The sequence below is a fragment of the Podarcis filfolensis genome (assembly GCF_964270895.1).
Source record: "Podarcis filfolensis genome assembly, chromosome: 8".
Taxonomy (NCBI): domain Eukaryota; kingdom Metazoa; phylum Chordata; class Lepidosauria; order Squamata; family Lacertidae; genus Podarcis; species Podarcis filfolensis.
Genome location: NC_139611.1, coordinates 55702891 through 55716239, shown reverse-complemented (window position 1 = coordinate 55716239; position 13349 = coordinate 55702891). Strand labels below are relative to the sequence as shown.

At 56.8% G+C, this 13349-nt stretch overlaps 1 protein-coding gene and 2 long non-coding RNA genes across 5 annotated transcripts; 1 reads left to right on the top strand and 2 right to left on the bottom strand.

The window, feature by feature from the left end:
• Positions 1–758: 758 nt before the first annotated feature.
• On the bottom strand, positions 759–5577 carry POU3F1 (POU class 3 homeobox 1). Of its 2 annotated transcripts, XR_014551061.1 has the most exons (2): positions 3915–5577; positions 759–1930 (listed from the first exon to the last, which is right to left on the bottom strand). XR_014551061.1 is itself a non-coding variant. In XM_083625307.1 (1 exon), the coding sequence occupies exon 1, from the start codon at positions 5487–5489 to the stop codon at positions 4263–4265; it is 1227 nt and encodes a 408-aa protein (XP_083481433.1). In that variant the 5' UTR covers positions 5490–5577; the 3' UTR covers positions 3548–4262. The 2 variants fall into 2 exon arrangements, 1 of the variants encoding a protein (XP_083481433.1); XM_083625307.1 differs by lacking the exon at positions 759–1930 and having other exon boundaries at positions 3548–5577.
• Positions 5578–5850: 273 nt separating this feature from the next.
• On the top strand, positions 5851–11024 carry LOC310767877. 2 transcript variants are annotated; one of them, XR_014551084.1, is made up of 4 exons: positions 5851–5949; positions 6489–6728; positions 8025–8129; positions 10896–11016. It is a non-coding gene; the product is annotated as an uncharacterized lncRNA (long non-coding RNA). The 2 variants fall into 2 exon arrangements; XR_014551083.1 differs by lacking the exon at positions 8025–8129 and having other exon boundaries at positions 10896–11024.
• An 863-nt stretch (positions 11025–11887) lies between these two features.
• Positions 11888–13139, bottom strand: LOC310767886. The gene is made up of 2 exons (XR_014551093.1): positions 12245–13139; positions 11888–12053 (listed from the first exon to the last, which is right to left on the bottom strand). It is a non-coding gene; the product is annotated as an uncharacterized lncRNA (long non-coding RNA).
• Positions 13140–13349: the final 210 nt, after the last annotated feature.

Here is a 13349-nt window from a genome sequence, read left to right as displayed (position 1 = left end):
CCTCCCTTCCCCTCTGCCCTCTCCTCTCACAATGTAAAGATTTTGGAGCACATCTGAAATGAAAATGGCTCATGACAATGGGGGGGGGGGGCTTGCTTAACAGCAGCCGGGCAAGAGCAAATGTCAGGAAGCCAGTGGCCTGAGCTACCCTGTATCTTCCCCACGCTCAGAAGCAGCTGCCCAAGAAAAAGCCACGTCGCCGCCTCCCCTCCCGCGGCATCTTATGTGTCCAGAATTCCACATCACTCCGAAACCTGCTTTCCGTCTCATCAACATTCGTGAGCTGATGGAACTTACCAACTCATTTATATTCTGCTTCCAGCAGAAGCACCCCCGCCCCCCGCAACGCCCCACAAATTGCCAGAGTGACCTAGTATTCTGCTGCGCTTCCTTTGCCAGGCGGTAGGGGGCACTCTGTCTTCACAGAAACGCCCCCCCTCCGCGTGACCCTGGGGGACAATGCACTTTCGCACACTCGAGGGGCCCTTTGGACAAGTCCATGAGACCCACCACAGCTGAGGTAGCTGCCGGCTCCATAAGCCATTCAGCTCACAGGGCCACCAGGCACACAACTGGCCGACGAGGCGCATCTTCTCTGGAAATGTGGCAATAAGGAAGCGACCGGTTCTTTGCGCGCCTCAGTGGGGGTGGGGGGTGGGGGGCAGCAGATGGGCGGGGACAGGGCTCAGTTCCACGATGGGCCAGAACGCGGGGGGGGGCATGGGGACATGAAAGACCCTTTCCCCTGGGAAAAAAACGGGGTGTTGGGACTGTTGGGGAGACAAAGGGAGCCGCCCTCTGCTCTCGCCTGGCCCCCATTTGCGTCAGAAGAAGCCGTCGGGATACAGAAGAGAGGGGGACCCCGGTAATGAAGGGGCTGGAGCGGTCAGCTCTCCTCCCCAACAAAGGAGGATCCTGGGGAGGGAGACGGGGAAGGCGCCAGTCGATGGGGCTTGGTCGCCAGCTTCGAAAGGCTCCCCAAAGGGTTGGTTCGCCACCCCGGCCCCCCTCCACGTTTCCAGAGGCTGCCCCCACGTTCCCAAAGGGAAGAGGAGGCCGCTGCCTTGAAGCGAAGACTCCCGGCCTTCTTCTCCTCTGGCCCGCCCCAAGAAAACCCGCTCGCCTAAGCAGAGCGACCAAGACGTCCCTTCCTCTGACTTCTTAGCGGAGAAAAGCTGGACGGAGTCCCCTTAGTCCCCCCACCTCTTGCAAAGGGCTTCTTTTTTCACGCAAGGAAAGGGGCCTCGTCTTCTTCGCGAGGAGTGGAGAAAGCAACCGGCGTCGTGGGGCTCAGCACCTTCCACTCCCCGCCACTAGCAAGCCCCATCCGGGCAGAGACAACTCTAGAAAGTGGCTCTGCCGAAGAGCCGCATCCGGGGGCGCTGCTGGTTCCCCCAAAAGAGGGTCCCTTCGGCGCAGCTTCCCGGCAGCTTAGAGAAAAACCCAAGCAAAAAAAAAAAAAAGACAACCCCCCCCCAGCAGCAGCAGCAACCCTGGTCGAGTCGTGCCTTTCGCACGAAATGCCATTTCAGGGCTAAACAAAAGTTGTCTTAAAACGACCTTTGACAGCACAGAAAAGAGAGGAAAAGGGCTCCCTGGGTGGCCTCGAAAGACTGAAAGGCGGCGGGGCGGGGGGTGCAGACTGAAGGACGGAGAAAGCAGCAGGGCCTGAGGCTGGCTTAAGGTGGGCGAGGGAGGGGCTTTCTGCTCCTTACCGGCTTCTCTCGGGCTAATTCACAGCCGACTTTGCGGACTGCGGGTCCTCTGGTTTCCCCCTCGGATTCTGCATTTTCAATATGTGAATAGCGGGGCGGAGGAGGAAGGCCATGCGACTGACTAACTCCAAAAAGACTTACCATCTTCCCCCAATGATGCTCCTTAAACTCTTCCCCACTTGGGCTATCAGATTCCACCGCAAACTCTCCCTGACCTGGAGATACAGCAGCGAAACAAACACTTTGAATGAGTCTCCTTGACTTTTCTGGGGTTTTCTTTTCTTTCTTTTAAGTTGCATTTTCATTTCCGCCTGGGCATTTGCATTATCAAGAGGAAGACAAAAGCAATCCAGAGAGGGAAGCAGATTTCCAAATGCATGTTCTCTCCTCTACTCTGAAATGTGTTCATTTGCATCAAGCGCGAGCAGGCGGATTATGCCAGAAAGTGACCCCGGCAGCGGCGTCACCAGGAGACAATGGCGAATTTTGGAGCTGCGTGTGGCGCAGCAGAATTCAGGGGAACCGGCAGACAGATGGCCTAGGCTGGGGAGTGGGGGTCTGTCTGCTTCCCTCCCCGCCCTCTGGGTCGCCCTTTCATTTCAGTGAGGCTCAGGCAAGGAGAACTTTCTCTTGGATCGGGCTCAGAACACTGAGGGCTCCTCGTTTTACAAGCGCCACCTTGCAGAGATGAGCGGACAAGGTGGCATAGAAGCGCATTCTCTGTGCCCACCTCACTGAGCTCACGCAGGCATCTATAGCATTGTCCTAAATAAAATGAGCTAACCGCCAGTTTGAAAGTTCACCACCCAGTTTCAATTAGTTCATTGTATAATCTAAGAACTTTTTTCAAAGGCTGTTGTCTTAAAAGTGTTTGCTAGATTGTTTTTACTTGGTGAATTATTGCCCTGCGGGGATTTCAAATTGGTCCAGGCTCCTACATAACAAAAAATGCGGCCAGTGGGGGCAGGATTTCTCGCCCCCCGCGGCAGCCGCTGAAAAGGGAGAGTTCAAAACCCTCCAGAAAGAAAGAACTTTTCCGCAATGACCACAAAGCTGGACCGAGAGGTCCCAGCAGGAAAACAAAACAAAACAAAAAATGTCGCCTCGCATTCCACTGACTTTTTCGCAGCCTGGTTGGCAAGCCTGAACTGAACTACCCTTCCCCGGCCGGCTTCGTCCCGACAACCTCCTAATCTACTGGGAAGAGCTCTCTGCACCCGGGAGGAGCGCCTCGCTGCCACCCCGAAGCGCTTCGAGGACGGAGAAGGGGCCTCCGTGGGGAAGCGGAGACCAGGCAGGCAGGTGAGCGGCCCTGACCCGGCCAGCGAGCGCCTCTGTACGGTCCGGCTCTGCCCGCCCGAGCGGGACCGGCTAGAGATGCCCGCAGCCCATGGCTGCCTCCCAGGGAAGTTGAGGAACCCTCGGGGGCATTCAAAGAGCAGCGGGCCCTTTCTTCAGCAACCCTGGTGGCCCGGAGCATACTGTTTTCTGGGGAAACCGAGAGAGCCAAACGCACGGCCCGACTGGGGTCGCCGCCGCTTCCTGTAGGCCTGAGGGTGCCGGCGCTGGGTCTCAGCGGGGGCACTGGAGAATTTTTCCACCGTTGGAGGGAGATTTAAGGCAGTGGGGGCGGGGGGGGGGCAGGAAAGAAAACCTCTGGGGCTGCGGGAAGCGAGAGCCGTCTCAGGGCCCCTGCGCCTTAATCCTGCCGGAGTCCAGAGTCTCCGCCGCTGCCTTGGAAGCTGCCTCGCGCCCTGTCCTGCCCTGCCCTACCTTCCTCCTCCTCTTTCCCGGCGCTTATGGGGACAAAAAAGAAAAAGACACGAGGCGGGTTCCTGGATAAATGTTTTATGCGAGTAATAAAATATTGGCTGTAACATAAATAAAAACGGAGCAGGATGATACAGTGGCGGACCCGGCCCAACAGACGGGCGCCCGGCTCCGAGACGGGCCTGGCGTGCGAGCAAAGGGAAGTCACAGCGGGCCAGGGCGGGAATCGGGTGCTGGCAGTTCGGACCCCCGGTCCCTCAACCTCCGCGCCTGCCGGATTCAAGGGGCAAAGTGGAAGCGAGCGCCGAGTCCCTTGTGGGTCGCTTTGGGGAGCCCAGGCGGCCTCTCCCAGACACCGCCCGGCTGGCAATAGAGGTTGCACCCCTCCGCCCCCGCCCCCCGCAAGAAGAAACCGCATCCAGCTCAAACCTTGGGCCTCTCGCGTCTCTCCCGCCGGCCATAAGGCTGTTGCTGCTGCTCCAGGTTCGGTCGGTGGAGTTTCAAATAAATACAGAGACTTTAAATTAGAAAGAGAGTCGGTCGCCAGCAGGCGTAGGAATAAATTGACGCGCCTCTGCGCGCTCTGCTGCTGCTTGCCCGGTCCGGCGTCGTCGTCGTCGGGCGGGGCGGCTCGGCCATCTGTCTGTCCTAGGGCCGCGCCGGGGGCTCTCTCGGCCGGCCCCCGAGGGCGCAGTCCGTTGGCGCTGCGGGCAGGTCCCGCAGCCAGTCCCAGGCAGGCCAGTCCAGTCCTCGGGAGCCGTCCCCGCCCGGGCCGAGTCATTGCCCGGGGCTCTGGAGCGTGTGCGGGTGCTGATGGTGGTGCTGGAGCGTCGGCGAGGCGTCGGCGCCCTGCGCGTAAAGGTCCTGGTCCATGGCGGGCGCGTGCGGTGCGGCGACGGGCGTCATGCGCTTCTCCTTCTGCCGCCGGTTGCAGAACCAGACGCGTACCACCTCCTTCTCCAGCTGGAGCGTGTCGGCCAGCGAGGTGATCTCGTGAGCCGAGGGCTTGGGGCATTTGAGAAAGTGGCTCTCGAGCGCTCCCTTGACGCCCACCTCGATGGAGGTGCGCTTCTTGCGCTTGCGGCCCTGCGCCGCGATCTTGTCCAGGCTGGCTGGGCTGCCCGTGGTGGAGTCGGTCTCCTCCAGCCACTTGTTGAGCAGCGGCTTCAGCTTGCACATGTTCTTGAAGCTCAGCTGCAGCGCCTCGAAGCGGCAGATGGTCGTCTGCGAGAAGACGTTGCCGTACAGGGTGCCCAGCGCCAGCCCCACGTCGGCCTGCGTGAAGCCCAGCTTGATGCGCCGCTGCTTAAACTGCTTGGCGAACTGCTCCAGGTCGTCCGAGCTGGGCGCCTCCTCGTCCGACGCCGCCGACCCCGGCTCGTGGCCCCCCGCGTGGCCCAGGTGCGGCGGGGAGCCCTCCAGGTGCGCCGCCTCCGCCTCCTCGTGCTGGTGCGGATGGTGCTGGTGGTGACCGCCGTGGGGAGCGTGGCCATGGGGCAGGTGCAAGGCCGGTGCCTGCGGGCCCAGCATCCCGTTAAGCCCCGGGTAGGCCGCCTGAGAGTAGAGCAGCGCCTGGTGCCCACCGGCGGCCGTCGGGGACATGGCCGAGGGGCAGCCGCCCAGGTGATGCGCGGGAGCCCCCTGCCCCCAGTGCGCTCCGCCGCCGCCTCCTCCGCCGCCCGCTTGCTGGTGCACCAGGTGTGAGCGCGAGTGGAAGCCGTCGAGGTCTCCTCGCGGGCCCGCGCCGCCCCCTTTGGCGTGCTCCAGGTGGGTTCCCCCCCCGCCGCCGCCCCAGTCTCCAGTGGCGCCTGGCAGCCACTGATGGTGCGGGAGGCTGCCGATGGGGTGCCCCGGCGTGGCGGCCAGGCCCTGTAGGTACTCGTGGTGCATCATCTTCTGCACCTCGCGGTACGTGGGGCCCTGGTGAAGGCGCTCGGCGTCCGGCGTGGGCACAGCCAGGAGGGGGCTGCCGCGCGGCAGGTACTGCGCCGTGGTGGTGGCCATGGCGGCAGCTGCTTCCTCGTGGGGTCGGGTCGTCGGCTGGCCCGCGCAGCGCGCCTCTCACTGGGGCCCCCTCGGCGGGGGGACGCGCTTTAGAGTCCCGGCTCGGCCCCACGCGCGGCCACTCCCCCACGCGCGCCCCATTGGCTCCGCCACCCGCGACTGGCAGCCCGCACCGCACCTCCATAGGGCGCCCCCGGCGAAGGGAGACGCCCCCGCCCCGTCTGCCGGCGCCGGCCGTGATTGGAGCGGGAAGGCGCGCCGGGCGCGCCGCTCGGCCACTCAGCGCGTGGGGGGAGCGGCGCGGCCGCGGAGGCGGCAGCACCTGCTGGACGGGACGGGACGCGACGCAAGAGCCAGCCAGCCAGTCAGCGCGGGGTCGCCGGCGCCCTAGCAATCGCGCCGCGTCTGCGGAGCCTCCCGGAGCTCGGGCGCCGGTTCCCCCAGCTCCGCCGCTGCCCCGGTGAGTCTGCCGGCTGGGGTTGGCACTAGGGTCTTTTTTTTGGGGGGGCGGGGGTAATACGCACTCCTGTCCCTCCAGACGGGTCCTATTTCAGACTCGGGGCGGGGGGTTTCCTCGCGTCGTTGCCCAGTTTCTCTCTCCTTTTCGGGCCTGAGGGTCTCGCGTGGGGGAAGGGGGGAGAGAATTTCGGGGGTGAAGAAGAGATCGGCTTGCTTTTGTGACGGCCCCTTAACAACTATAAGGCCCACGATTTGGCAAAACTGCCGGGCGGAGCGGGGTGTACCTTCCTCTCCAATTTGGAGGAAACGTGCCTGCGAGAGGCTGAGAGCGCGCCTCTGCTCCGGAGCGAGGCCGAAGGGGAGCAAGCCGGCCCTTCTCCTCGCCCAACGCTTCTCTCAGGCATGTTTGGGTCTCCGGGAATTGTCTCCGCAGTGGGACCTGGATGGACCTAGAGGGAGCGCCCTGAGGCCACAGCGCTGGGTGAGTGCCTAGTTTCGCCCCCTTGCCCGCATTCCTGATGCTGATGTCTGTTTCCACAGCTCTGCCGCGCACGGCTTCCTCTGAGAAGCAGAAGGAGTTTGAGCTTCCCAGAGCGGGTTTGGCCCTTACTCTCCAAAGCTTGCTGACAGAAGCGTAAATCCTAGGCACTAGCAACCAATGGATTCAAATGACAAGAAAGGAGATTCCGACTTAACGTCAAGAAGAACTTTCTGACGGCAAGAGATGCTCGGCAGAGGAACGGGATCCTTCGGAAGGTGGTGGACTCTCCTTCGCTGGAGGTTTGTAAGCAGAGGACGGTGGCCATCTCTCATAGAATCATTAGCTGCGATTCCTGCATTGCGGGGGGGGGGGGTTGGACTAGATGACCCTTGCGGTTCCTTCCAACTCTACAATTCTCTTTCCTGTCACTTGTTTCTAGAAAGGGATGCCATAGTTGTCTGATGGTTCTGGGATGGGATAAGGGGCTCGTGTGTTGCTGAGGTTCCCTTCCTCCCCCAACTCCCCTTGCAGAATGGGGGACGCCGTGGGTATGAGACGATCCTCCCAGCTGCTTTTATGAGGGTGTGCTGGGCTTCTGAGCCACTCCAAGTGCGCGCTCCGCATGCTGAGCGGGGCAGAGACTCACCTTAGACCACGTTGATGGAGCTCAGCCCTTCCTTCGCATCACTGCCACGCAGGAAGCTGGAAGGGGCACAACCGTTTCAGGTTTTATTCGACCCCCTCGTGAAGGCTTCGCTTTCCAGTGCCCACCTGCCAGATCCGGGTTCAGCACTCCGGGCTCCTCCGGGCATTTTCCATTGGGAACTTTATTTAGGAGTTGGCCCTGGGAGAGGAGAGAGGGACGCTCCTGCCTGCATGGCACCACATTGGGTCTTCCCAGCACGGAACGGGCAGCGCCGGGAGAACTGAGTTCCAGCATCAAGGTGGCCCCCATCTAAAAACCGGGCAGTGTTGTGTAGTGGGTAGTGTCGGACTAGGACCTAGAAGAGACCAGGGTTAAAATCCCTACTGGGCTATGAGGCTCACTGGGTGTCCTTGGCGGACCAGTCGCCACCTCTCAGCCTAACCTACCTCACAGGGTTGTTGTTTGGGGGATAAATGAGAAGGGGGGGGGGAATGTGTTTGCCACCTTGAACGCCTTGGAGAGAGAAAATGTGGGATGTAAATGCAATAAATAATAAATAAATAAAAATTAAAAGGGTTTTTTCCCCCTTCCCTGGCCACCCTTTCCTCAAGCAGTTTAGAGCACCGCGCAGTCACCCCCCCTGCAACTTTCACACTCTCCCCAGAGGGCAGCAGCAGGACACAGGCGGAAATGCTTGTTGGGCAAAACTAGGCCAAGCGGTTGGAGAGGTGGGGGCGGGTGGGGGCTCCCATCATCTCAGAAGCCTAGTCACCCTCCTCCAGAGCTGGGGGTCTAACAAATTTTTGTTTCTTGCTCACAAGGAGAGTGGGATGAAATGCCCCCCCCGCGCCTTATCTTTGGCCCTTGCGCCCCAATCCCTCCGCAGCCTACAGCCACGTCAGGATGTGTTTATTGACCTTATGCAAATCATGTTTGTGCTGCTTCTCAGAGGGAACGGATGCGATGGAACCACCCTATCGCCTTAGGAGCCACGGAGGCCAATGACTCACAGGCTGTCCATCCTCACGGGCACAGGATGGCACGTGAGCCACTGGTGAGTTAATGAGCGGTTGTATGAATGAGACCTTCATTCTCTGGGTCACCAGCTGGCTTCCTGCCAGCTTCGGAGTGAAAAGAGCCCCCCTCCCGCGTTAATAAAGAGCAATATATATGCATTGGTGAATAAACTGTTTTCTTTCGAGAAGCTGAAGTGCTCCTCCTTTTCCCTTTTCATCCTCACAGCAACCCTGCGGGGTAGGTTAAGCTGAAAGCTAGTGGCTGGCCAAAATACTTCACGGCTGCTGGGCTGGGGGGCACCACTCGCCCGCTTCCCCAGTTCCAGTGCCTCCCAGTCCTAGACTTTACAAGCTTGCAGACTGCCCACGCACGGCTAGGGCAAAAATTCTGTGCTGGGATTCCTGCGTAGCAGGGGGCTGGACAAGACGACCCTTTGAGTTCCTTCCAACTTTCTTTTTCTGTAGCTGTTTCCACGCCGGTGAAGAGGCAGAGGGCGATTGCTTGAGAGAGCCTCACAGAGATCGGGGGCAGAAACCACAGGGGTGGTGCTCAGCTCCTCTCTAACGCGGTTTATCCAGTGGACAAGGAGGGCAGCTGAGCTCGACCCCGCCATGTTGGTCAGTTGGGGGCGGGACGGGGGCTTTAGCAGGCCTGCCTGCTCCGGCGGCTCCTAGGGCTTCAGCGCCGCTCCTGCCGCCGCACTAGCCTGAGAATCGCCCCGGAGTGTCGCTCGCGCCGAGTCGCCTGGAAGGAGCGCCCGCGGGCGTCCCTTTCCGCCGCTCCGGAGCGTTTCTGGCAGCGTCGGCTCCGGTTCGATGCCAGATCTGCAGCCCGAAGGAAGAAGGCGAGGCGAACAAGAGGAGTGTACTCGAGCCATGAAGCTCGTTCCCTCTCGGTCTTAGCCTACCTCGCAGGTTTCTTCTGCGGATAAAATGTGGCCTGCGGAGGGGACGGGACAGCCAAGCGGCTTCTTCGCGCCAGCCTTCGCCTCTGGGCAAGGGCGCGAGGGGAGCGTTTGTCTCGCTCTGAAGAAGAGAATTCTTGCGGAGGTTAAAAGCAGGAGCACAAGCGCCAGTCAGCCCGCCTTCGGGGACGCAACTCCAGGCGGGCCGCGCTCGGCAGCTGCGGACAGGGCCTGGGGTGGCTCTCGGTTGTGCAGTGGTTGGCTAGTGGGCACTCTACACATGCTCAGAGGCTCTTTTGATCCCTACTGGGACGCGAGTACCGAAGAAGCGGCTTCCGTGTGTGTGGCGTGGGGGCTCAAAAATATAGCCTCTAAAGTGGAAGGAGGGAAAAGGCACGAGCAACCCGAAAGGTTGGGGGGCGAGATCTGTCATTTCTTCCCGCAGGAGAGGCAAGAAGCAGGTTAGGCTGAGATGCAGCATTGCTCAACACCAAAACGAGCCTGGCTGCCGAGAGAGCGAGGCGAGCCTGGAGTGGAGGTTTGCGCCGCAGCCTTGTGAGCTGTCTTCAGTTCTGAGCACTCAGGCGAAGCTCCTGCCCTCGAGATGCTTTGACGCAAAGCATTTGTCTTTTGCACTTGGTTTAGGCCGATGAACAGATCTTCGGGTGCTTGCGGGAAACAAAGCAAAGATCCCACAAGCCAGGAATGGACTTTGGGATTTATTTATTTTCAAGGAAGTGCCCTGGACATCCCTGTAAACTCCTTCCTGAGATGATCCTGGGATGGGTCTGGCAGTGCCCTTTTGTGTCCTTCCAGAAGTTGGTGCTGAGGACCCGCTGCTCTGGCTTTGGCTGCTCTTGTTCCCAGGTCTTTTTTTTTAAAAAAAAACAAACTAACAAAAATATCTCCATGTGAACCCACTGCGGTGGGGAGGTCCTCTGGAGAACTGGGCTGAGCAATAGCTGGCTCTAGCTTTGTGTGTGTGTGTGTGTGTGTGTGTGTGTGTGTGTCCGTCCGTGTCCCCCTTGCTTTTAAAAATGGTTCAATTTCTGGGGCATTTTTTTAGTATAGCTTTCAGAACTGGTGATTTTGCTGCTTCTGGCTTTGCATTGTTGTTTCCCTCTGAGCTGCTTAGTATCTGTCTGCAAAGAAAGATGGGGTCTAAATGTTATTTTAAGTAAAGAGTTCTGGGAGAGAGGAGAGGGGAAAGAGAGAAGGGGGTCTGCTAGAATGCAAAATGGTGGAGAATCTTTGAGGAAATGGGAGAATGGCAGACTTTTTAAAAGGACTACATAAGCACACAAGGGCTCCCCTTTTATTAAACCCTTTAAAAACAGTTCAGAACCTGCATAGATCACCTGGAGGGTGAGAAGGATGAAGAGCGGTGTCTCATCATCCATGATGTCCATGATGGGCTATCAAATGCCAAGGTCTGTCACACAAAGGTGTCCTCCCTCAGCAAAGGAGCCCTGAGCATGAGGTGTAAAATGCAAGGGAAAGGGGGGTATTGTTCTTGTTTGTTACTGTGTTGTGCATTTTAGTGTTTCCGTATTGTAAACCACCCTGCAATCTTCAGGTGAAGAGCAGTATTTATATATTTTTTTAAAGTCTAGGCCACCTCTGATGAAGTCTGGTTGCCTTATGCGGCTTGCTCCAAATCCTTCAGGCACGTTTCATTGGCTTAAAAGATCTAAGTTGGGGGGTGTTGCTTGCTCGGGAGTAAAGGACTCACTCATGCTTGCTTAAAATTGCACTTCTGAACATGGGGAATTGGTTTGTCCATACATGCCACTGTGGAATTGGTGCTTTTCTTGATCATCTTACCAGTTGGATTCATGCAAGGGTGTGTGTGTGCCACAGTAACAATTCACACAATCCTCCCTCTTTTATTCCTTCTAGGAAGTACAACGCAGATTTGTTGGGCGAACGGCAACAACTTCTTTGTCTTGCTCCTCACAGGGCCGTTGTGTGGAATGTGAGTCAGGAGCATGATGAGCTGGGGGCTCAGGTGAACATCTCAGATCAACCACAAACTCCTTCTGTGGCTTTGCGGGTAGTTTTCCCTTTGTACAGGTATGTGCAGACTCTCTCAAGAAGCCAAGCAGGCATCAAGCTGAGCAAACATTTGACCAAGCCAGGCTCATGGAGCTAGGATATCATACCTTCCTGTCTCAGAGGCTGCAGCTCTGTTGTTGTTTTAAATTGTTTGCTGTATATAAGGACACCCAATTGTTGGATGGATTTAGATGAGGAGGAGAGGATATTTTATTCAGTTATTATACTTCCTCTTTCTCACTTGTGTGAGAATACAAATATCTATTTCAGCAGAGTTAAAAATCACCATCCACGTGCAGCTTACCTCTGGATGCTATTAGGACAAGGTTGCATAACCTTCTGGAACAATTGTGATATCTAAGGATGCTTTAGGCAGACTTGGATTATCTTCTCCCTGTTTTATGTTTAACAAAAATGTCACTCTCGGACTGTTTAGTAAACAAAGTTTACTCACATCAAAGGTCTTGCCAGGATCCAACAGATGAAAACCAGGCAAGAAACAATCCTTAAAATGTTACAGATATCCACAGTCCAGTTCAAAATGGAGATTGCTGTCTGGAGGAAAACAAAGAGAAGTCTTCCTCCATTGCAGGTAGGAAAAGAGTGAGTGCAGGAAGGAAGAGATAGGGATTAATGCATTTTCTTTTTCCCGCCACCAGGTTTGCGGGTGTGACATCATAGAGTCCCCTCTATGCGTGGTCCCCTCCATGGTGCCATTGCCTCTGTTAGTGACCGTCTAGCCATCATGTATTTCTGATTTTGGCTGCACACCCTCCCACACCGATACCATTGTTCTCTGGGAAGCTCCCACCCAAAATGATAAAACGCAATTTAAAAAAAATGATATCTTAAGATAATCCTGCAGCCTATTTTTCAGTTCTGCTTGAGTGACCCGTACCTTTCAGGCTGTGGTCCCACATGGGGGACCCTTAAGTACTGCAGGCCCACATGGCTTGGATCGTTGGGCACAATATATGGGGCTGAGAGGGAATAGAAACAGCACTGGCGTAGCGTGGGGGGTGCAGGGGGGGCCGGCCGCACCGGGCGCAACATCTGGGGTTTAGGGCAAATCCACGGGTTAGGGGGCGCAAATCCACGGGTTAGGGGGCGCAAATTACTTGCCTTGCCCCGGGTGCTGACAACCCACGCTACGCCACTGAGAAACAGGGGATCCATCCTTGGGAAGGGACCACCAAGGTGTTACCTTCACTCCCTGCTATGCTCCAGCAGCTGCATGGTTAAAAATGTTGATCCGTAGAGCAAGACTTGCGGGTTCCTCCAATCCCCTCATTTATTGATTTACTTACTGCATTTATATCCCACCTCCCCCTGTGTGCACTTGGCTCTGCCCCATCTCATTTAATTCCCACAAAACCCTGTGGCGTTGGTTAGGCTGAGAGGCAGTAACTGGCCCAAAGTCACTCAGTGTTAAGGATTTGCTTCCTAAATGTCCAGCGTTGTTATGTGTTTGGCTGTCAGATCCCTGGGAAATGGGTCTCTGCCTGCAAGAGGTGTCCCACTTGCCTCTACTTTTTAACCCTCTGCTTGTCAATGTGCAAATAAAACACTTGCTTGAAAAATTTCTATTCTGCCAGGCCTATGCAGGCAATTTGGAACACATCCTTCTGCAAAGGTTAACTGAAGTTGGTTCTTAACTCTTTCAACCTTTTTATGGTTTTTAACCTATGGTTTTTACGGTTTATGGCTGTAAACTGCTTTGAGATAGATAGATAGATAGATAGATGATAGATCAGGGGTCGTCAACGTTTTTGGGGCATGAGCCAGTTCACGATCCTGCAGACACCACGGTGGGCCAGTGTGTGTGTTTGTGCGTGCACACAAACACCATTTCCACTCCTTCCGGTGTGGAGGAGGTGTTCGCAGCTTCCCATTGGCTGCAGGAGCTTCTTGCAGCCAATGGGAAGCTGGCCAGCATTGCAGAAAGTTATCCCTGCTCTGCTCTGCGCCAGTTTAGCACGGCACATGGGAGCCAACCGAGCGGGCAGCAGGGGTCCATGGGCCGGTTAAATGATCCCCATGGGCCGCTTCTGGGTCTTAGATTGCCTATGCCTGTGATAGATAGATAGATAGATAGATAGATAGATATGACATAGCAGCATATCAATTTTTAAAAATAAAAATAAATAAATAAATGGTAGAAAGAGACAATTAAGTCACCAGGTGCCTTTGCATCCTCTTCATACAGTAGACCCTCAGGTTATGTTACTCTCGAGTAACGTAAACTTTGGTTTGCGAAAGCGGCAAACCTGGAAGTATTTTTCCAGGTTTCACCACTCG

What these genes read in the sequence shown, in the direction of transcription:
- POU3F1 (XM_083625307.1), bottom strand. Translation starts at nt 5,489, where the DNA reads ATGGCCACCACCACGGCGCAGTACCTGCCGCGCGGCAGCCCCCTCCTG.